This window comes from Mustela erminea, chromosome 5 (assembly GCF_009829155.1).
Source record: "Mustela erminea isolate mMusErm1 chromosome 5, mMusErm1.Pri, whole genome shotgun sequence".
Lineage (NCBI taxonomy): Eukaryota > Metazoa > Chordata > Mammalia > Carnivora > Mustelidae > Mustela > Mustela erminea.
In genome coordinates this window covers 21,678,368-21,700,827 of record NC_045618.1, presented here as the reverse complement: position 1 = coordinate 21,700,827, position 22,460 = coordinate 21,678,368, and the positions used below count along the sequence as shown (strand labels likewise).

The 22,460-nt window shown below is 44.0% G+C and overlaps 1 protein-coding gene across 5 annotated transcripts in view; it reads left to right on the top strand.

Moving 5' to 3' along the window:
- Window positions 1–22,460, top strand: part of APBA2 (amyloid beta precursor protein binding family A member 2) — a 243,712-nt gene that overhangs the window by 192,314 nt on the left and 28,938 nt on the right. For all 5 annotated transcript variants that reach the window (XM_032342243.1, XM_032342242.1, XM_032342245.1 and 2 more), the window contains 2 exons: window positions 3,728–3,808; window positions 4,906–4,942. In XM_032342243.1, the coding sequence (XP_032198134.1) occupies window positions 3,728–3,808; window positions 4,906–4,942 (118 nt within the window). The remainder of the gene's footprint in view (window positions 1–3,727; window positions 3,809–4,905; window positions 4,943–22,460) is intronic.

The window sequence follows — 22,460 nt, the reverse complement described above, 5'->3', positions numbered from 1 at the left end:
TCCAGCAAAGGAAGCAGAGACCAACCGACATCAGAACTTCCTGAGCCCCAGCTGCAGCTCTGCTTCCCCTCTGTTTCAGGAAAGCCTCATTTCTTCCTGTAGCTTGAGTTTTAAATTTTTCTTGGTATATGGTGATTCCCTCCTTTCTTCCTCTGTGCTCAACCTTCCCCATGCTTGAAGCCCAGCCCCATTTTTCCCACCTCCTATCTGAGCCCTCCCTGGACTCCCCACTCACCCCCATCCCTGCCTTTGAGATGTAGTAGTGTTTGTAGTCACGAAGGGGATGCTCAGCTAGGAATCTGTGGTCTTCTAGGTGTCATCAGTGCCAGGAGGGTGGGCCTATGTCCCTTCATTCTTCTCTAGTCCTGCCAGAGAGACTGAATGACATCAAGGAACACAACAGTAACAGTCTAGACAAGGAAGAAAACCAGCAGCAACATCTTGCTATGCCATCTAGACCTGTGGGAACCTAGCTATTATCTCCAACACCTGAAGCCTCAGTCTTGTAAGCTGTAAAGCAAGAGAGGAAATAGTGTAAATTAATTATTTCTATGTAAACATGAATGTAGTATATATTTATAATATAAATTTATTTATTTGTAAGTATAACTTATCATTAATCTCATCATCATCATTATATTGTTACTGCTTGATAATTTATTTCCAGAAAGTTCTGAAACTTCGCATAATGGCTTACTGAAACCTCCCTTGGGGTTTGTAGAGTGATTTTGGTGCTATGGATCTGGACTCTACATTCTGGATGGTGCAAAGCACCACATAGAGATACTCAAACTTTAAATTTTGTTAAAATTTGAGATTTTGGTTTGATGTCCTCTTTAAGAGAAGACTTATGACATGTCCTTGGAACATTTTGTTTTCCTTAGTAGTAGATTGACTAATTTGCATTAACCAACAAGTTTAGATTCTAGAGTTTAGAATTTGCATTAAACTAAGAATTCAGGTTTTTTAGAACTATGATTTTAAACTCTTGGATATTGCTGGGAATATAAAATCGTACAGTTGCTGGAAAACAATGTGGGGGTTCCTCAAATATTACAAATAAAATCACAATATAATCTTGCAATTCAATTCTTCTTAAGGGTGTATATCCAGAAAATTGAAAGAGGAACTCTAAGAGATATTTGTACCCATGTTCAGAGCAGCATTATTCACAATAGCCAAAAGCAGGAAGCAACCCAAGTGTCTGTCACTAGATGGATGGATAAATAAAATGGGGTATATGCAAATAGAAGAGTATTATTCAGTCTTGAGAAGGCAGGAAATTATGATACATGTTACAATATGGATGAACCTTGAGGACATCATGCTAAGTGAAACAGCCAGTCACAAAAAGATAAGATTCTACTTATGTGAGGTTCCTGGAGATGTTAAATTGACAGAGACAACCAGTGTCTGGGGGGAGAGGGTAATGGGGAATTAATGGTTAATGCATACATAATTTGAGATGAGCAAGATGGAAAGAATTCTGGAGAGGGATGGTGGTGATAATTGCAGAATGTTAATGTACTTAATGCCTCCAAGCCATCCACTTAGAGTGGATAAAATGGTAAATTTAATGTTATGTGTGTTTTACCACAATTAACAAATAATAAATAATAAAATTAGAAAATCTGATTCAGAATATGAAGATGACACAAACAAATGGAAGACATATCATACTCATAGAATGGAAATTGATGTTGTTAAAGTGTCCACCCTACACAAAGCAATCTACAGATTCAGTGCAATCCCTATCAAAATACCAAAGTATTTTTCATAAAACTAGAACAAATAATCCTAAAATTTGTACATAAACACAAAAGACCCCAAATAGTCAAAGCAATCTTGAGAAAGAAGAGCAAAACTTGAGGTATCACAATCCCAGGTTTCAAGATAGACTACAGGGCAATAGTCATCAAAACAGTAGGGTACTGGCACAAAAAGAGACACACAGATCAATGAAAGAGAATAGAAAGTCAAGAAATAAGCTCCTCGGGGCACCTGGGCGGCTCAGTGGGTTAAGTGTCTGCCGTCAGCTTGGGTCATGATCCCAGGGTCCTGGGATCAAGCCCCACATGGGGCTCCGGCTCAGCGGGAAGCCTGCTTCTCCCCCTACTGCTCCCACTGCTTGTGTTCTGTGTCTCTCTGTCAAATAAAATCTTAAAAAAAAAAAAAAGAAAGAAAGAAAAAGAAAGAAGCCCCTCCTTGTATGGTCAAATATTCTACAATATAGAGACAAGAATACAAACGGGAGAAAGATAGTCTCTTCAGTAATGGTGCTGGGAAAACTGGACAGCTGACTATATGCAAAGAAAGGGAAACTGGGTCACTTTCTTACGCCACACACAAAAATAAACTCAAAATGAATTAAAGACCTAAATTTGAGACCTGAAACCAAAAAAATCCTAGAAGAAAACACAGGCAGTAATTTCTTTGGCATTGGCCATAGCACCATTTTTCTAGATACATCTTCTGAGGCAAGGGAAATAGAAGCAAAAATAAATGGTTAGGACTTCATCAAAATAAAAAGCTTTTGCATAGCAAAGGAAGCCATCCACAAAACAAAAAGACAACCTACTGAATAGCAGAAGATATTGACAAATGATATATCCAGTAAGGAGTTAATCCCTAAAATAGATATAAAGTTATGCAACTCAACACCAAAAAAAAAAAAAAATAATGAGCAAAGACATGAATAGACACTTCTCCAAAGAAGGCAGACAGATGGTCAACGGGCACATGAAAAAATGTCCACCATGTCTCAGCATCAGGGAAATACAAATGAAAACTACAGTGAGATATCACCCCATATGTGTCAGAATGGCTAAAGTCAAAAGAGATAAGCAATAACAAGCATTGGGAGGATGTGGAGAAAGGGAATTCTTTTGCAATGCCGGTGGAAATATAAATTGATGCAACCACTGTGGAAAACAGTATGGGGATTCCTCAAAAAATTAAAAAACAGAACTACCATATAGTTCAGTAATTCCACGGCTAGGTGTTTACCCAAAGAAAATGAAAACACTAATTTGAAAAGATATATACACCCCATGTTTATTGTGGCATTATTTGTAATAGCCAGGATATAGAAGCAGTCCAAGTATCCATTAGTAGAAAAATGGAGAAAGACGATATGGCCTACATACACACAATGGAACATAGCTCAGCCATAAAAAAAATATGATATCTTGCCATTTACAACATGGATGGACCTGGAGGGTATTACGCTAAGTGAAATAAGCCAGAGAGAGAAAGACAAGTATCATGTACTTTCATTTATATGTACACTCTAAAAGACAGAACAGATGAACAAGCAAACAAAAACAGACTCATAAATACAGAGAACAAACTGGTGGTTTCCAATGGGTAAAGAGTAAGGGGGTGGTGATGTGCAAAATAGGGTAAGGGGATTGAGAGGTACAAATATCAAGTTATAAAATAAGTCATGGAAATGAGAAGTAAAGCATAATAGAAGTAAAGCATAAGAGAAGTGAAGCATAATATTATAATCATGTTGTGTGGTGACAGATGGTAAAAAAATGATTCAAAAACATTTTATAAGTATAAAAGAATACATATTAATTGCAGACGAGTTTAAATTACACATATACACATATACATGCACATACATACACGGGCATTTCATAAAATTGTGTCATATTATATCTTGGTTTATTTCTCTAACATACAGAAGCACCATTTTCATCTTTTACTTCCTGGTTTCCAGGTTTGCAATGGCTTGGAGCAGCCGAGGAAGCAGCAGCGCTCTGATCTCAATGGACCTGTGGACAATAACAACATCCCAGAGGTAATTTTTTCCAAGGATAAGTGTTGTGGTTTAAGTTCCTAATATTGAAGTTACCACACCACCATGGTCTGCTCACCCTTTCCACCATGTTCTTATCCCAGCCAGTGTCTTGGAAGTGGGGATTCAGTCAAGCAAAGTTGGGTGTCCCCATAGGAAAAGGAAGGAAAGTTTCTTTCCTGCTGATTCAGGCTCATACCACTGTGGGTTCATGCGTTTTCAGTGGCATGTGGGTTTGGGGGTAGGGAAGTTCATTTATGCTCCCTGGTTTGACAGAAACTTGTTGTACTCCATTATCTTACAGTTATGTTCTAAGTTAGGGTTACTCAATAATGGCACCATTGACATTTGGGCCAGAGCATTCTTTGTTGTGAAGAGCTGTCTTTTTCACTAAAGGATGTTTAGAAGCATCTCTGGCCTCTATCCACTAGATGCCAGCAGCACACAACCTCTTTGCCAAGCTGTAACAGCCAAAAGTGTCTACAGACATTACCCAATGTCCCCTTGGGGACAAAAAAGTCATCCTGATTGAAAACCTGTTTAAAACCTGTTTTAAACCCACAACATGGTTTTGAAAAATAATCTTATATAGGTTAACACTGCCTTGATGGAGGTTGTTAAAATGAGGCCTTAAACCAGTTATTTCCCTTTTCTGGATGACATAGTTTGGATAGAATTTTCTAGCTTTGATGAAATACTGGACACCACCCATAGAGTGGTGTCCAGTATCCTTTATCTTGCTTTTAAAGATGGACCCTAGTAATTCTCACGCCCACCAATTGGAGAGCTATTGGTTGTATGGTCTCTAGCCTCCCTTCTAGCAGTGACATACTAATCTGGGGGTCCCTAACTTTAAATATGGCCCTTTGTACCCCAAGTTTCCCCATGGGAATGTTTCCATGTGTCCTGCCTAAACACCATGGTGCCTGAATGCCATTGGTTTGCTTTCTGGAGCTGACTTCTTAGGAACATCAGACACTCAGTAGGGTTTAGCTTTTCACATACAGTACTCTTCTTAGCCTAGATTTTTTAGGCCATCTACTTACACTGTCATGTGTGTGTTTTCTTTCTTTTCTTTCTTTTTTTCTATTTCCCAATAGACAAAGAAGGTGGCATCATTTCCAAGTTTTGTGGCTGGTAAGTGACTTTGAATTTACTCTTAAAGAACAGTTGCATTTTTATCTCAAAGCAAATGGTATTTTTACCTTTGGTTTTCTCCTGCAAAGCTTGTGCAGAAAGCACACCTTCAAGGTAAAAACAGTGTTATAATAAGCAAAGGTGCTCACCAATTTGGTTGGCGGAGTACTTTGTAAGCCCCTATTGTTATGGAGGGGGGTGGTTCAGCTGATTAGGGAACAGTCAGCCATCCCTTTGAATTACATCCCTTGAGGGACACCTGGGTGGCTCAGTTGGTTAAGCAGCTGCCTTTGGCTCAGGTCATGATCCCAGCGTCCTGGGATCAAGTCCCACATTGGGCTCCTTGCTCGGCAGGGAGCCTGCTTCTCCCTCTGCCTCTGCCTGCCGTTCTGTCTGCCTGTGCTTGCTCTCTCCCCCTCTCTCTCTGATAAATAAATAAAATCTTAAAAAAAAAATGCTTTGAATTACATCCCTTGACACTACTGATCAGGTTAATAGACTGAAATGTGTCTGTATAAGCAGCTCATTATGATCTAACACTTTTGATTAGGGTGGATATACTTGCATCCATATTCAGGCTATTACTTTTTTATTCTCCTGTCTTTTTTGAGGGGGTTAATATTGGATTTCAGCATTCGGTGTTGAGCCAACTTTGCACTGTCTGAATGGCCTCAGGGAAACTTGGGCTGCTCCTTTCCAAGGTCCTTCCACAACACCATAAAGAGCCTCTTAAATATGATGTTTCTTTAGCCAGGAGGCTGTTTCCTGCTGTTGCTAATGTTACAATAAAAAGTGTGGGTTTTATGAATTCTTTCAGTAAGCTGGTAATTAATTTTTATGAATATTTATGGGAGTAAGGTAAATCACTCACCAGAGATAAGTAACTTTAAAACCTCTCCTACCCTGGTTTTCTTTTTTAGTAAAGAGCTGACATCTGGGAAACTGAGACCCCCAAATCCCCTTTCAAGGGACTAGTTTGAACCAAACTAACCCAATTCAAACTGGTTGAAAATGAATTGGTTTGCTCAACCCAGTTTCAGCGGGTTCAACATTGTATTGGCTCAGTGTTGCTCAAACTAGATTAAAAACAGTTTCAGACTGTTGGAATCCATGTTATATTGTTCAAATAAACTTGATTCTGTTTTGACCAACTCAAGTAGGCTCAAGTGGGTTTTGCCCAGGTATTTACATGTGGTGCTTATGGTTAAAACTGGATCAAATTGGTTTTCATCAGGCCACAGTAGATTGTGGTAATTCTAATCTAAATGACTAGTTGTAGTATTTTTCTGGAACTAATTATTGGCAGAAAGAGACAACACCTACTCCATGCCCCCATCATAGGGTTGATTAGGTTTCTGATTCAGAGGACTGGACATCTCATAAATAGGGAAGATGCTCCATTTTCCTGGGTGGTGGGAATGCCAGGATGGCTTGTACCAGTCACACTGTTCCAGTGAGGTAGCTCTTGTGGATCCAGGAAGCTCACTTTTCAAAGTATCATGGTGTCATTTGGGCAGGACTCTCTCAGACTGCGTAGGGGAATGGTTTGGGCATTAGACTCCCCTGGCTCTTGAGTCTGCCCTCTAACTAGAGGGGAAGGTAGTGGAGAAGGATTAAGAAGCACTATCAATGCCTAGGTGCTCTGAGAAGTACTACTCACTTGTAGCATTCCAGAAGTCTCACTTCCCTAAACCAGCTTAGAAATGTTCTAAACCAAAATCAAAACAATGTGGGATGCCTCAAACCAGTTTTGATGGGCTAAAACTGCCTGTCACCAGCTCAAATCAATGTGGATAGCTTTAATTTAGAATTTCCTTTGGCTCAGTTGGTTGAGTGTCCAGCTCTTGGTTATAACTCAGATCATGGTTTCAGGGGCCTTGGATTGAGCCCCATGTCTGGCTTCACGCCCAATGGGGAGACTTCTTGAGATGCTCTCGCTCCCCCTCTGCCCCTCCCCCGGTTGCTGTTTCTCTTTCTAAAATAGGTGGATAAATCTTTAAAAAAAGAAAAAAGAATCTCTGTTAAGCATGCCCGTGGAGTGGTTGTCAGAGATATTGGCCCCTGAGAACATGAGGGTCTTAAAAACCAGGATGGCTCCACACATCGTTCTTCAGGGGTGTTTCTTACCCTCAGGCTCCCCCTAGCTCCTGGACAGCTGTGTGGACACTCGCAGAAGAGTCCAGCTGGAAAGCTGTATTTCCTGCCTTATTCCTTCTGAGAAAGCAGTCTCATGTCTACTTGAACTTAGGAGGCCTTATGAATCTGAATGTTTAGTTAAACCTTAAAACACCTTGAAGACCAACTCAACAGTCTTCTCTTTGTCCCTCATCGGCCAGACCTGTGCCACATGACCAGTGCCCTGGACTTTAGGGTTGACTGGAGGATCAGATATTTGGCTTTCCGGGAAGGCAGGGGAGAAAGTCTGGAGATGAGGGAGCAGTTCCCCAATGTCTGCCTATCCCGCGAGTGTCTCAAGGATGAGGGAGCCCCTAGGACTTGTTCAGTCCTCCAGCTGAAAGTCTGAAGAGTTGAGAAGACTTCATATAACTGACAGGAAAGCAGGCTTTCCTCCTCCTCTGGGTGAGAAATCACACTGGAAGAAAACCTCCTTGGAGTTTTAAGGAGGGATGGCCTTCAGTCCCAGCACATGCCTTATTTCACACCTTGTAACTGTTAATAATAATGCAAGATAACAGTAATAGTCATAGGGACACCGTCCTAACCTTTATTGAGCATTTAGTGTGCAAGCCCTAGGGGTGTGTGCTGTGCCCCTGCTTCATGTCAGCCATCATAGGAGGGCTGATGCTTCTCCTCATTTGAGAGGTTAGGAAAAGTGGGGTTCAAGTGACTCATCTGAGGTCTGATGGCTGGGGACCAGGGGCTGTGTCCTGGAGTAGTGAGGAATGGCGGGACCTGCAGGACCTACAGGATGTCCTCTACTGCAGGACATGGAAGCTGGCAGTGGAATGAGTCCAGGTGGACCAGATGGTTGTCTACCTCTGAATGAGTCTTTGTAAAAGTCTAGCTTTTCCATAAAACCAGAAATGGGTTAATTAAAACCAGAAGTTTGGTGCTGGTCCCAAGCAATGAAGCCTAACAGTGGCAGCTTTTGGACAAAACCACAAGGGCTGATAGATAGAATTCTCCTCCTCACACTGTTCTAATCCAACAGCCAAAGCTTATGTGAGATGTCCTGAAACACCGCCCACCCCACCAACAGCTCTTGCCCTGTACTAGAATGTGGCTTGTCCTCAGGTGTCAGGGCCCTGGGATCCTTTACAACCTATCTCTACTTTGTAACTTCCCACCTTTGAGAACGTGGGGACCCCCATCACTGCCAAGCCTGCCCCTCACACCTTCTTTCTCTTGGGGGTCCTCTCAGTGATAAAGCCACTTGTTTATTATCATGCACTGAACACCTATGACCTGACCTCTTGAAAATGGGCAGTTGGAATGAACCTGTTCAGATGAGACTGCTGAACTGAAGGCTGCTCCCATCTCTTTCTCTTCAGCCCGTCAGAGGGGCCAGGCTCCTGAGCCACAGAGCAGGCCTGAGGGGGTGGGTTGGCATGGGTCTGGGGTGCTGTTGGCAGGAGGACCGGAGTAAGGTAAATCCCCAGCACCAGCGGGGCCCAGAGCGTTCCAAAGGGAGTTTATGAAAACCAAAATGACTTTCCTTTTTTACAAATAGTGTTTGATCTTGTCCAAATGGAGTCGTGAATAGGGATTAGACAGATTTTAAAATAGGAATTTTTATTCACTAGAGGTTTGTTATTTCTGAGTATTTCTTAGAACAAGCCAGAAGCCATAAGAATTAAAAATGCATTCTACCCTGGAAATCCTTAATTCCCTTCTCTGTCTTCATATCCCTGTATTTCTCCCTTTTCTGCCTGCACATCCCAGACCCCTAATCCCTTTCTGCAATCAAAGCTACTGTTGAGTCTCTGGTGACTCATCCCAGAAATTTCTTGGACATATACAAAACCATAGATCTTTTTCTTAAAATAGAGGTTATACTTGGACACATGAGTCCTTACTTCTTCTTTTTCTTTTTTCCCTTTTTTGAGATTTATTTATTTATTTGACACAAAGAGAGCATGTACACAAGCAAGGAGAACACAGGTTAACAGGAGAGGGAGAAGCAGTTTCCCTGCTGAACAGGGAGCCTGATGTGGGACTCGATCCCAGGACCCTGGGATCATGACCTGAGCCAAAGGCAGACACTTAATGACTGAGCCAGGCACTCCTGCTTTTTCATTTCTCACTTCCCCTTGGAGATAAGCTACTACAGAGCCTCCTAATTATTAAGTGGCTGCCCAAGATTCAGGTTCATGGACATATGATGGGTACTAATCAGTCCCCAGTGGACCACTTGTTTGGTTCTGGTCAGTGCAGCAGTGAGCAGCCTCATGGATGTGTCTCCATGATCATGTGCTGTGTTCCTTCACAGAAGCTGTTCCTAGGTAGAGCAAGGTTGCAGGCCAGCCAGAAGCAACTTGGGTAGAAATGCCCAAGAGGGAGATGGTGTCACCAACACTGTCAGCCACCAGGCCAGTGGATGGAAAGTGGCATATTGTTGGTTTTACACTCAACATCCTCCACTGGAAGTGAAGCTGGGATGCCTGAGTGGCTCAGTTGGTTAGGTGACTGCCTTCAGCTCAGGTCATGATCCCAGAGTCCTGGGATCCAGTCCCACATCGGGCTCCTTGCTCGGCAGGGAGCCTGCTTCTCTCTCTGCTTCTGCCTGCAACTCTGCTGGCTTGTGTGCACACTCGTGCTTTCTCTCTCTATCTGACAAATAAATGAATAAATAAAATCTTTTAAAAAAGAAGAAAAAGAAGAAGAAGAAGTGAAGCCAAATGCTGTTTCATGCATTTACAAGCCTTTTTGGATTATCTGTTTTGTGTGTGTTGAGTTTGAGGGGTTCTTTATAGATTCTGAATATCAGTCCTTTGTCTGTATTGTCATTTGTGAATATCTTCTCCCGTTCCGTGGGTTGCCTCCTTGTTTTGCTGACTTTTCCTCTGCTGTGCAGAAGCTTTTGATTTTGATGAAGTCCCAAAAGTTCATTTATGCTTTTGTTTCCTTTGCCTTTGGGGACATGTCTTGAAAGAAGTTACTGTGGCCAATGTCAAAGAGGCTACTGCCTATGTTCTCCTGTAGGATTCTGATAGATTCCTGCCTCACGTTGAGGTCTTTTATCCATTTCGAGTTTATCTTTGTGTACAGTGTAAGAGAATGGTGGAGTTTCATTCTTCTATACATATCTGTCCAAGTTTCCCAGCACCATTTCTTGAAGAGACTTTTTTCCACTGTATATTTTTTCCTGATTGTCGAAGATGATTTGACCATAGAGTTGAGGGTCCATATCTGGTCTCTCTTCTCTGTTCAGCTGGTCTGTGTGTCTCTTTTTGTGCCAGTACCATACTGTCTTGGTGAACACAGCTTTGTAGTAAAGCTTGAAATCAGGCAACGTGATGCCCCCAGTTTTGTTTCTCTTTTTCAAAATTTCCTTGGCAATTTGGGGTCTTTTCTGGTTCCATACAGATTTTATGCATGTTTGTTCCAGCTCTTTGAAAAATACCGGTGGAATTTTGATTGGGATGGCATTGAAAGTATTTCTAGGCAGTATAGACATTTTAACAATGTTTATTCTCCCGATCCATGAGCATGGAATGCTCTTCCATCTTTTTGTGGCTTCTTCAGTTTCTTTCATGAGTGTTCTGTAGTTCCTCGAGTACAGATCCTTTACCTCTTTGGTTAGGTTTATTCCCAGGTATCTTTTGGTTCTTGGTGCTATAGTAAATGGAATCAATTCTCTAGTTACCCTTTCTGTATTTTCATTGTTAGTGTATAAGAAAGCCACTGATTTCTGTACATTGATTTTGTATCCTGCCACATTACTAAACTGCTATATGAGTTCTAGTAATTTGGGGGTAGAGTCTTTTGGGTTTTCCATATAAAGTATCACATCATCTGTGAAGAGAGTTTGACTTTTTCATTGCCAATCTCAATATCTTTCATTTCTTTTTGTTGTCTGATTGTTGTTCCTTGAACTTCTAGTACTGTATTGAACAACAGTGGCAAGAATGGACATCCTTGCTATATTCCTGATCTCAAAGGGAAGGCTGTTAGCTTTTCCCCATTGAGGATGTTATTTGCTGTGATTTTTTCATAGATAGATTTTATAAAGTTTGGAATGTTCCAAACATAATCAGGAATGGATGCTGTATTTTGTCAAATGTTTTTTCTGCATCAATTGAGAGGACCATGTGGTTCTTTTCTCTTCTCTTACTGATTTGTTCTATCACATTGATTGATTTGTGAATGTTAAACCATCCTTCCATGTCAGGGATAATCCCACCTGGTCATGGTGGGTAATCTTTCTAATGTATCGTTAGATCCTATTAGCTAGGGTCTTGTTGAGAATCTTGGCATCCATATTCATCAGGGATGTTGTTCTGAAATTCTCCTTTTAGGTGGGGTTTTTGCCTCATTTGGGGATCATGGTAATGCTGGCTTCATATAAAGAGTCAGGAAGTTTTCCTTCTGTTTCTATTTTTTGAAGCAGCTTCAGGAGAATAGGTATTCTTTCTTCTTTGACCATTTGGTAGAATTCTCTGGGGAATCCATTAGGTCCTGGGTTCTTCTTTTTTGAGAGTTTTTGTTTTGTTTTGTTTTGTTTTGTTTTAATCACTGCTTCAATCTCGTTACTAGATATTGGTCTATTCAGGTTGTCAATTTCTTCCTGATTCAGTTTTGGAAGTTTATAGGTTTCCAGGAATGCATCCATTTCTTCTAGGTTGCTTAACTCATTGGCATATAACTGTTGATAATATTTTCTGATGATTGTTTCTATTTCCTTTGTGTTAGTCATGGTTTCTACCTATTCATTCATAATTTTGTTAATTTGGGTCCTCTCTCTATTCTTTTGGATTAGTTTGGCCAGTGGTTTATCAGTCTTATTGATTCTTTCAAAAAACCAGATTCTAGTTTCATTGATATGTTCTACTGTATCTCTAGTTTCTATCTCATTGATCTCTGCTCTAATCTTGATTCTTTCCCTTCTTGTGTGTGGGGTTGGCTTAATTTGTTGTTGATTATCCAGTTCTTTAAGGTGTAAAGACAGCTGGTGTATTCTGGATTTTTCAATTTTTTTGAGGGAGGCTTAGATGGCTATGTATTTCCCCCTTAGGACCACCTTTGCTGTGTCCCATAGGTTTTGTACTGATATGTCTTCATTCTTATTGGTTTTCATGAATTGTTTAAGTTCTTCTTTGATTTCCTGGTTGATCCAAACATTCTTAAGCAGAGTGTTCTTTAGCTTCCAAGTGTTTGAATTCCTTCCATACTTTTTCTTGTTGTTGAGCTCCAATTTCAAAGCATTGTGGTCTGAGAATATGCGGGGAATAATCTCGGTCTTTTGGTATTGGTTGAGCCCTGATTTGTGGCCCAGTATGTGGTCTATTCCATGTGCACTCGGGAAGAGTGACTATTCTGTTGTTTTAGGGTGGAATCTTCTGTATATATCTATGAGGTCCATCTGGTCCAATGTGTCATTCAATGCTCTTGTTTCTTTATTGATAGTCTGCTTGGATGATTTGTCTAATACTGAGAGTGGCATGTTAAGATCCCCTACTATTAATCTATTCATATCCATATGACTCTTTATTGATTAACTGTTCTCTTATGTAGTTGGCTGCTTCTGTATTGGGGGCATAAATATTGACCATTGTTCAATTGTTAGGTCTTCTTGGTGGATAGACTCTTTAAGAATGATATAGTGTCCTTCTTTATCCCTGACTACAGCCTTTAGTTTAAGGTCTAATTTAACAATCTGAGAATTGCTACCCCAGCTTTCTTTTGAGGCCCATTGGCATGAAAGATGCTTTTCCATCCCTTCACTTTCAGTCTGGATGTATCATTAGGTTCCAAATATGTCTCTTGTAGACAGCATTTGGATGGCTCCTGTCGTTTTATCCAATCTACAACCCTGTGTCATTTTATGGGAGCATTTAGGTCGTTTACATTGAGAGTAATTATTGAAAGATACGTTTTTATTGACATCATGTTACCTGTGAAGTCCTTGTTTCTATATATAGTCTCTGTAAATTTCTGTTCTATGTCACTCTTGGTTCTTTCTTCTTTTATGGAACCCTTCTTAGTATTTCTTGTAATGCCTGCTTGGTGGCTACATGCTCTTTTAAACCTTGCTTGTCTTGGAAGCTCTTTATCTCTTCATCCATTCTGAATGTCAGCCTTGCTGGATAAAGTATTCTTGGATGCTTGTTCTTCTCGTTTAGTGTCCTGAATATTTCTTACCAGCCCTTTCTGGCTTGCCAGGTTGCTGTTCTGACAGGTCTGACGTTATTCTGATGGACCTTCCTCTGTACATAAGGAATCTCTTCCCCCAGCTGCCCTCAGGAGCTCTTGTCTAAAATTATGATTCATCAGTCTCACAATCAAGTGTCTCGAGGTCTTTCTAGATTTGTTGATCTTGGGGGATGTCCTTTCTGCCTCAGGGACATGAATGCTGGATCCATTCCCCAGATTGGGAAATTTTTCATCAAGAATTTGTTCAACTATATCTTCCAGTCTTTTTTCTTTCTCCTTCCCCTCAGGGATCCCAGTAATTCTGACGTTGGAACGTTTCATGGCATCATCATCATTCATGATGCCATGGCATCATCATTTCATGGCATCATTTCATGGCATCATTCCCTAATTCTGTTTTCATGGTTTCCAAGGTGTTTCTTCCATCCTTCCTCCTGATCCTTTTTCTCTATCAGTTTTTCCTCTAGATCACTAATTCTTTCTTCTGCCTCGGTTACCTTAGCTATTAGAGTATTTAGATTAGATTGGATCTCATTGATAGCATTTTTAACTTCTTCCCAGGGAGACTTTCACTTCTGCCCTTAGAGATTCCATGTTGTCACTAATGGTTTTCTCCCAACTAGCCATTGCCTGGATAATTGTTAGTCTGAATTCTCTTTCTAATATACTGTTTACATCCATATCCAGTAGTTCTGATGGAGAAGGCACAGTCTCCGAATTTTTCCTCTGTTGGGTGCTCCTCCTCCTAGTCATGCCACAATCTAGGCAAGGTGCACCCTCTCCACCGATGTCTTCTGCCCCCAAAATAGATCCTAAAGTATATAATCTTAGATCTCAGGCTGATTTCATGGGTGTTTCAGAGTGTTCTGGTAGATAATTAGATGACTTTAGCGGACTGGTTGAAACAGGGTCTCCTACTTCTCTGCCATCTTGCCCCTCCTCAAACTATCAGCTACTTCTTCCAGGAATATGTACACATTCATTTCTTTCTAATTTTAGGATATAATTCCATCAGTAATGAGAGGGGAGAGTCAGCAGCTTAGATCTGATGGAGATCCAGTGTCCGCAATAAGTGGCTGGTGACATCTACAGAGTCCACAACAGGAAGTAGGCCAGGCCTTGCAGAAGTCCCTGCTGGCAAGCACACCCGCATGTATCAGGAAGGCCTCTTTGCCCTTCAGGGAGGTAGTAAGACATACCTGAGGTCTCACACAGGCAGTCAGGCCTGGCCCCAGTGTGTGGTCAATCAGTGGCTGACCCTGCCCTGAGGCCTTCTGGACAACGCCAGCCGCCCCAGCCTGGTGGAGCAGGAGACTACAGTCATCTTTTGATATTTTTGCATTTTTAAAATTTTCATTTAAACCCCAGTTCACTCTCACACAGTGTTACGGGTATTTTCAGGTATGTAGTATAGTGATTGAACACATCCATGTATCACCGAGTGCTCATGGCAAGTGCCTTTCTTCATCCCCACCACCTGTTTCCCCCATCCCCCACCCTCACCCCTTCAGTAACTATCAGTTTGTTCTATTTAAGAGTCTGTTTCTTGGTTTGCCTAACTCTCTTTTTTCCCTTTGCTCATCTGTTTTATTTTTTTCATTCCACATATGAGTGAAATCATATGGTATTTATCTTTCTCTAACTTACTTCACTTAGCATAATATTTTCCACCTCCATCCACATCATTGAAAATGGCAAGATTTCATTCTTTATTACGGCTGAATAATATTCCTCTGTGTGTGTGTGTGTGTGTATGTGTCTACTACATCTTCTTTATCCATTTATCAGTTGATGAACACTTGGGCTTCTTCCATAGTTTGGCTATTGTAGATAATGCTGCTGTACACATTGGGGTACATATATCCCTTTGAATTATTATTTTTGTATTCTTAGCATAAATACTAGTAGTGCAATTGCTGGGTTGTACAGTAGTTCCATTTGTAACTTTTTGAGGAACCTCCATATTTTTACTTTTTTAAAAATGCATTTTATTTTACTATTATTATTATTTTTAGAGAGAGGAAGAATGTGAGAGTGAACATGAGTTGGGGGAGGGGCAAAGGGAGAACGAGAAAATCTTAAGCAGACTCCATGCTCAGCGCAGAGCCCCATGTGGGGCTCCATCTCATGACCTTGAGATCATGATCTGAGCCAAAATCAAGAGTCAGTCGCTCAACCAACTGAGCCACCCAGGCGCCCCTCCATATTTTTACTTTGCTGAACATTTTCTATCATCAATTGTATCTGTCTTTTTCCTTTGAAGCTACTAAGTTTTTGAGATTAGTATGACCTTAACAGTCTTTTTAAAAAAGATTTTATTTATTTATTTGGAGAGAGCATGCAGGAATGGGGGGAGGGGCAGAGGGAGAGGGAGAGACAGCACCTCAAGCAGACTCCATGCTGAGCATGGAGCCAGGTGCAGGGCTCGATCCCATGACCCTGAGACCACAATCTGAGCTGAAATCAAGAGTTGGAGACTCAAACAACTGAACCACCCAGGTGTTCCAACCTTTACACTCTTACTATTATTTTTTTTTCCTTCTAGAACTTTTGTGATTTTTTTCACTTGAGTTCCATATTTAATATTTCTGGAATTTATTTTGGTATATGGATCCAGAAATAATTACATTTTAATCATTTTCTTGCAAACAGCTAGTCATTTGTGCCAAAACCATTCCATAAATTTTTCCCTCTCTGATTTGAAATGCTGCCTTTATCATATAATACATTGTCCTTTATACCTAGTTCTGTTTCTGGATCTCCATTGAGGTTCCAGAACCAAGCTGCTTTGTTTAATTGAGGATTTATAGTGCATTTTATTGCCTGGAAGGCCAATGTCTGACTTCTGTCACTGTCATTTCTGTTCAGAACTTCCTTGGATCCTCTTGTGTATTTTTTTTTCCAATAGAACTTGAGAATTAGCTTATCAGTTAAATAATAAAAATTCCTATTGGCATTTTTATTTGACATGCATTACATTTATCTTTATGTTAGTATATGAAATGGCAGAAGCCTCCATTTGAAACCTCATATGGGAAATCTAGGCCCTGCTGATCTCTCTGTCTCTGGCCAGCAGCCTCGTAAGTGAACTTGGAAGTGGATCCTCCCCTGTTCTGAATGGCTGCAGCCTTGGGAGAGTCCCTGAGCCAGAAGCATTGAGCCTAGGGGCACCAGTGTCCCCCTGCCCACAGAAACTAACAAATCCTTGTCGTTTTCAGCTGCGAAGTTCGGGACAATTTGTGATGCATATATATAGATAACTAATATCCTATGTTTTTAAGATAAGCATGTCGTGATTCATACTGATTTTAAGATAAAATGCACCATGATTCATATTGTCAGGACTGTAGGGTTTTTACATTTGTACATTTTCCCCATCCTCAAGAAAACCCACCTAATTCTGCATTTGTTTTATTCTATCAATCATACAATAGTCTCAGAGTAATAAGACCAACATCACCAAGGACATGTGATTATAGATACAATTCAGGATTCATTTGCATTGACTTTGGTCTTCAGAGGATAGCCCAGGAGGGATGTACTGTTAAATTACTGCATTTTTAAATCATTCAGAATAGTTCTCTTCATTACCATGTCACGACTGCATTCACATTTAGATGCATTTTTTTTTCTTTAGGAATTTGTTTTTTTCATTGAATTTTGTCTTATAATTATATAAAATACTTACATGGTTCTGAAGTCAAGTATAGAAAACAGGATGTCTGCGAAGGCATCTAATTTCTTACCCCATTACCCCACCTCCCAAATCCTTTCCTCCCTCTGGGGATCACCAGTTTTAACATTTCACCTATTTTTAGTATCTTAGGTGAATCTCCCCTTTCTTAGATAAATGGTAATGAGTTAACATGCTTATCTTCATCTCCCCCCCCCCTTTTTTAAAGACATTTTATTTATTTATTTAACAGAGAGAGAGAGTGTGCAAGTGGGTAGGGGCGGGTAGCAGAGGCAGAGGGAGAAGCAGGCTTCCCCCCAAGCAGGGAGCCCGATACTATGTGGGGCTCAATCCCAGGACTCTGGGATCATGACCCAAGCTGAAGCAGGTGCTTAACCCACTGAGCCACCCAGGTGCCCACCTCCCGTCTTCTTTTTTACATTTAACTCTAAGCCCTGGTGATTATGCTGAGTTCTGCCCACTGCACAGCAGTACATGGAGGTGCACTGTGCTGTTTGGATGCCTGCTGCGTGGATGGATGTCCCCTAGGCAGGAACATTTGGGTGGTTTCCAGGATTTTGTTCTTAGAAATAGTGCCACAGTGAGCATCTTTATGCCTGTGCCTTTCCCTGTTTTGGGCCAGTTTTTTTATTCGTTCTGCTTTTTCTGGGATGTCATTCTCAGGTCCAAGGTCCAAGTGTGTTTAGGACCTGACTTGGGTAGATCTGTCCACGGAATAGCTTGGCCTTGACCTTTCTTGACTCTTTTTCTTCCTCTGGCAGCTGGTGACTTTATCTCGCTTGTTGGGGGTCTAATGATCCATGCTATGGAACCTTCACATCCTTTCCTTCGGTGATGACCCAGCCTGTCCTGCAACCCCAGGCAGGCCCTTGCCCCAGTGAATGTTCCAAGGCTCTGGTTTCTTAGACGGCATTTTCTTTTTTATTGTAGCCCCCTTATGGGGTCCCCTTTAACAGGGGCTTCTGGGAGGCCCAGCTCAGCCCACGGCAGTGGTGGCTATCTGGTTCTGGGACAGGCTGGTGTGTGCAGTGGGGGACTGGTATTCAGGGCAGGTGGAGCCCTGCCAGAGCCCAGAGACCACGCCCCAGGTCTGTCGGTAGAAGGTCTGACCTGAGGTCCAACTTCATGACTCTGAGGTTCATCCGCTCCTGCCGCAGCCACTGTTGACACAGCTTCCCTTCCCAAGACCAACTCTCGCCCTCATTTCAGTGGCTTGCCTGGCGTGTGGCCTCAGCACTTGGCCTGCTCCTAGCCCCTCCTCCCTGTCCTGTCTCCTTAGAGTCATGGCCCCTCCTCCTAGCTGAGACCAGTCCCTCTCTGTCCTTGTGAACCTCACCCAATTTGATGGGTTTTCTCTCCCATGTCTTACACTCTCCCCTCTGTGGGCTTCTGAGAGTGTCTGTCCTGGCCTGCACGTGTCCATAGCCCGCACTCGACCACACGCCGCAACCCTTTGCCTGGCTCTCCGAGATCACTGCTGGCTTCCTGGTCACTGTGCACAAGAAACGCAAGGGCTCCTTTCTCCTCCTGCCAGCATGGGCACAGCTGAACCTGCCCCTGGGCACAGGGTGCTGGAGCACGGTGGAGCTGAGTCCTAGGACCTCTCCCCACCGTGTCCCCCTCCCCTGATGATTCTTCTGTGTCTGCACCAACACGCAGTTTATCAGGACCCCTGAGTCTAGCTGCCTCCTGAGCGCTAGTGTGTCGCTGTCTCTGACACCATCATCATGCTGGTCCACACAGTCACTACTATCACCGCCACCACTACCACCACCACCATCATCATCACTCAGTCACTCACTTGCTAGGATAGCTGCAGTAGCCTCCTGGATTCTCTCCCTTCTTCCCCTCTGTGGTTTGCCTCTCTGCGGCCAGAGTGGCTTTGTAAAGACAGAGAGGCTGGGCCACGTCCCTGACCAGTACTCTGCAATGGCAGTCCTTGGTGTAGCCCCAGGATCCTCGCCTCCAGCTGGCACTCTTTCTGCAGCCTCAGCTTGTTGCAAATGCTGGCTCGCTCCATGCACCCGGGCAGTTTGCATGTTTTGTAGCTTTTGAAAGGTGCTATACTCTGTCACCCCAGGGCCTTTGCACCTGCTCTTGCCTGAGCCTGGAAAGCTCTCTTCTCTTTTCCCTCTGTGATTTTTTGATCCCTTTGCATCCTCCAGGCCTCAGCTCAGAAAGCAGCTACCGCCAGCTTCTCAAGGTCATACTCCCCTGTTGCTTCTTGACAGGTCCAGCATCCTTCCTTCATGGCTTCACCACATGCCATCCTGATGTGTTTATTCGGTGACTGTGGGACTGATTTTGGCCCGTGAGCTCCACATTTTCTGTCCTTATGGGAGGACTCAAAAATCCTAGTACCTGAATCAGTGGCAGTGGTCTTGTGCAAAGTCATTTGACCCCATGGGCACTGTCCTTATTTGTAAAATTGGGAGACACCGAGATCTGCTTCATGAGGGTGTTGAGGACTGAGTGGAACTAGACCTTTGTTACACACAGAGGTCTGGTCTGTCAGGGGTAGGGACTGTTCTCAGCGACCTTTCAGATACACACTCACACGCCCATCCTCTGCTGTGCTCTGACTCTACCCAGCAGTCCCCTCCCCATGAGACAAGCAGAAGCAGGCACAGGCCTTGAAATTAATGAGATCACCTGGATCTGGGCCGGTTGGGGGAAGCCTCTGTCCACCACCCACCTTCAAGATAATTTCCCCCAAAGGTGTCAGGGACAGAGGCTCCAAGGCATGACCCTGTTGGACCTCTCACCCCTTTTCCTGCTCAGAGAGGTCTGCAGGGCTTAGTTTTCCAACAGACATTTCAAACAGAGGCTTCCTCCAGGAGGAAGGAGCCTGGCACAGCCTATTTTTTATGTCCAAACTGTGCAGATCCGTTCTGCATACGCTGACGTTTGTACGGTCACAACAAGAAACTCACAACAAGAAAACAGAAGTCAGCAATCATTCTCTGAGGACACAGGATGGCCTTTAAACCTCTTTTTCTTCTTTTGCCGTTCTGTCTCCCTCTGGTGGTCTTGGCCTAGGGTTAGTTCAAGAGTTGAGCTGAAGAAGAATTTACGCCCAGCCGTAGAGGGCCCGCTGCTTTCGTACGTCATGAGGCTCTGTGATTTGTGGTTCTGCATTTCATGATCGGAGTTGAGAGCGGTGTCTGCGAGCCTGAGACGCCCGCCTCCCCACACCGGCCACTCTTCTCTGCTTCCTAATAAGTGTGCAAGTGCGAGTGGGTCTGACAGGCAGGCAGGAAGCTGAAGGCACAGTTTTTGTTTTGTATGGTTTCCTTTTTGAAAGAAAGAGCAAGGCAGGGATGACAAGAACCTCCGGCGGAGGTGGGCAGTGGAGGTGGGCATCTTTCGGAGTTGTAACAAAGATCGGAATCTTTCTCCGGCCTCTTCCCAGGGAGCAGGCGCCCATGGGTGCTGGCGGTAGACCCCATTGCCCAGGATGGGTGCCCTTCGCACCCCACAGCAGTCTGGGCTCCCAGATCTGCTGGGCCTCATTCGGGGGCGGGGGGAGCGGGGCAGCTTTTAATGTGTCTACTCAGGAACAGGATGTGAATTTCAGAAAGGTCTGGCGAGCTGCTCCTGGCCATTCTGGGAAGTGGCAAGGGGAAAGGCAAAGGACAGTGGCCCCAGAGGGTGGGAGTCTATTCAAAAGGCAAGGCCTAACCTCCCACCCCCAGGGACAGCTTCCACAGAGAGCCATTCGACTCCTGCCCCATAGATAGGGCATGAAGACCCTTGTCCTGGCCCAGGCCATGGGTGCTGGCTGAGGGTGTGGGCGCTGTGGGGAGCAGTTACCTCATGGCTGCTGGCACCACGGGACTTCCCTGCAGAACACAGTGGCACCATCTACTGGTCAGTATTGGTCATTGCAGGGAGGACAAATGGTTTGGCCCTGCTATGTATAGGGTGACCGTCAGCAAATGATGGGGACTTGGAACCACACTTACTGGAAAGAGTGAGGCCTGAGGGGAAGATGGCATAACATAGCAAAAATGGACACGCTTCGGTCAGAAGCCCTGAGGGGCAGGGCGGGAAGTTCCACTGTGGGACTGGCCATCCTCTTTCCCTCGCTGGGGGTGGCACCTGCCTTCCCCTAGCGAGTGACAGGTGCCAGTGGGCCCACAGTGCACACCAGGGCTGCTGATGCTTGGACAGGGAGGGGCTCCTCCCTCCACGCCCCTTCCCATTCTGCAGCCGTCCCCTCCCATCTCTCACTCTTTTACCACGATGTCGCCAGCCCTGGCCAGCTGGAGGGGGGTGTCATCTCCAGAGGTAGGACCCAGGTGCCTGAGATGGAAGGAGTCACCGGAAACCCTGCCCTTGGGACCTGGCACTTTGTAAAGAGCCAGCCCTGCCAGGGAAAGCAGGTGCTGGCCTGGCCTCTCAGCAGCTTTGCTCCTAAGATGACAGGGGAAGAAGAGGGCTTGTGTGCTGAAGGTCAGGTTTGCCCAAAGGGGTGCTCTTCAGTGTCACTGGGGCGTGTATGTAATGCGAAATCCCAGAACCCACCCGATGGGACTGGGGCCTCTGCAGGCCCTTGGGCTCTGAACACGATTCTGGACACAGAGGAGCTGCTTGGGATCTTCTTCTGTTCCTCCGTCCCTGACTTCAGCTCCAGGGGTTTTAAATCAGGCACCTCCCACTGCTCCGTAGGGTACCGGGTTTGGAGAGGTTTGTACCACTTTGTACCTGCAGCGTGGGGACTCCCCACGTCAATGACAGTGGAGGCCACCGTGCCGGATATGGCTGCCTTTTGAGTATGGCCCCTGCTCTGTCCCTAAACATCAGTGTGACCATGGTGTCCCTTTGTCGTCTGAGCCTCAATGGGCTGTCAGACCATGTGCCCGCAAGACCATGTGAGCGCACTCACTGGCCTCGGACCCTGCCCGCTGGCATTGCTGCTGTCCCCCTCAACTGGTGCTTGAGGCCCTGCCCCAGCTAAGTGCTATGATGTGTCTTTTGACTTACACGGAAATGAAATCTAATACTTCATTAACTAGTGCCTTTTCCTTTACATGCTTTTAGCATTTATGAAGCTCATCCTATTAATCTTACCTTTGCAAAAACCCTAAGAAGATAGAAATCAGGAGTTCCCCTCACCCCATTTCACTGATGAGTAAATTGAGTCCCCCAAAAAAGACAGAGAGAGAGAGAGAGAGAGAGATGACGGTTAAGGGCACAAAGCCTTTTCGAGCAGGACAGTTGGAAGAGCTCAGACTCCCGCCGTGTCCCTGGATCCATGAGCAGGCTCTGTGGGACCCTAGAGGGCTGTCCCCACCTCCTTTCAGACCCTGAGAGGGGTCCCAGAAAACAACACACTCCTTTTCAAGGATTTCCCTTTGCATCACACAGGTCTGTGCTCACCATGGCTTCTGAGAGCAGCCTTCCCTTTCTTCATCAGATGCAGGCTGCACCCCCGTCCCCCTCACACTGGGGTTTGCTTCCTGCCTCCTAATTCTCATGGTCTGAGAA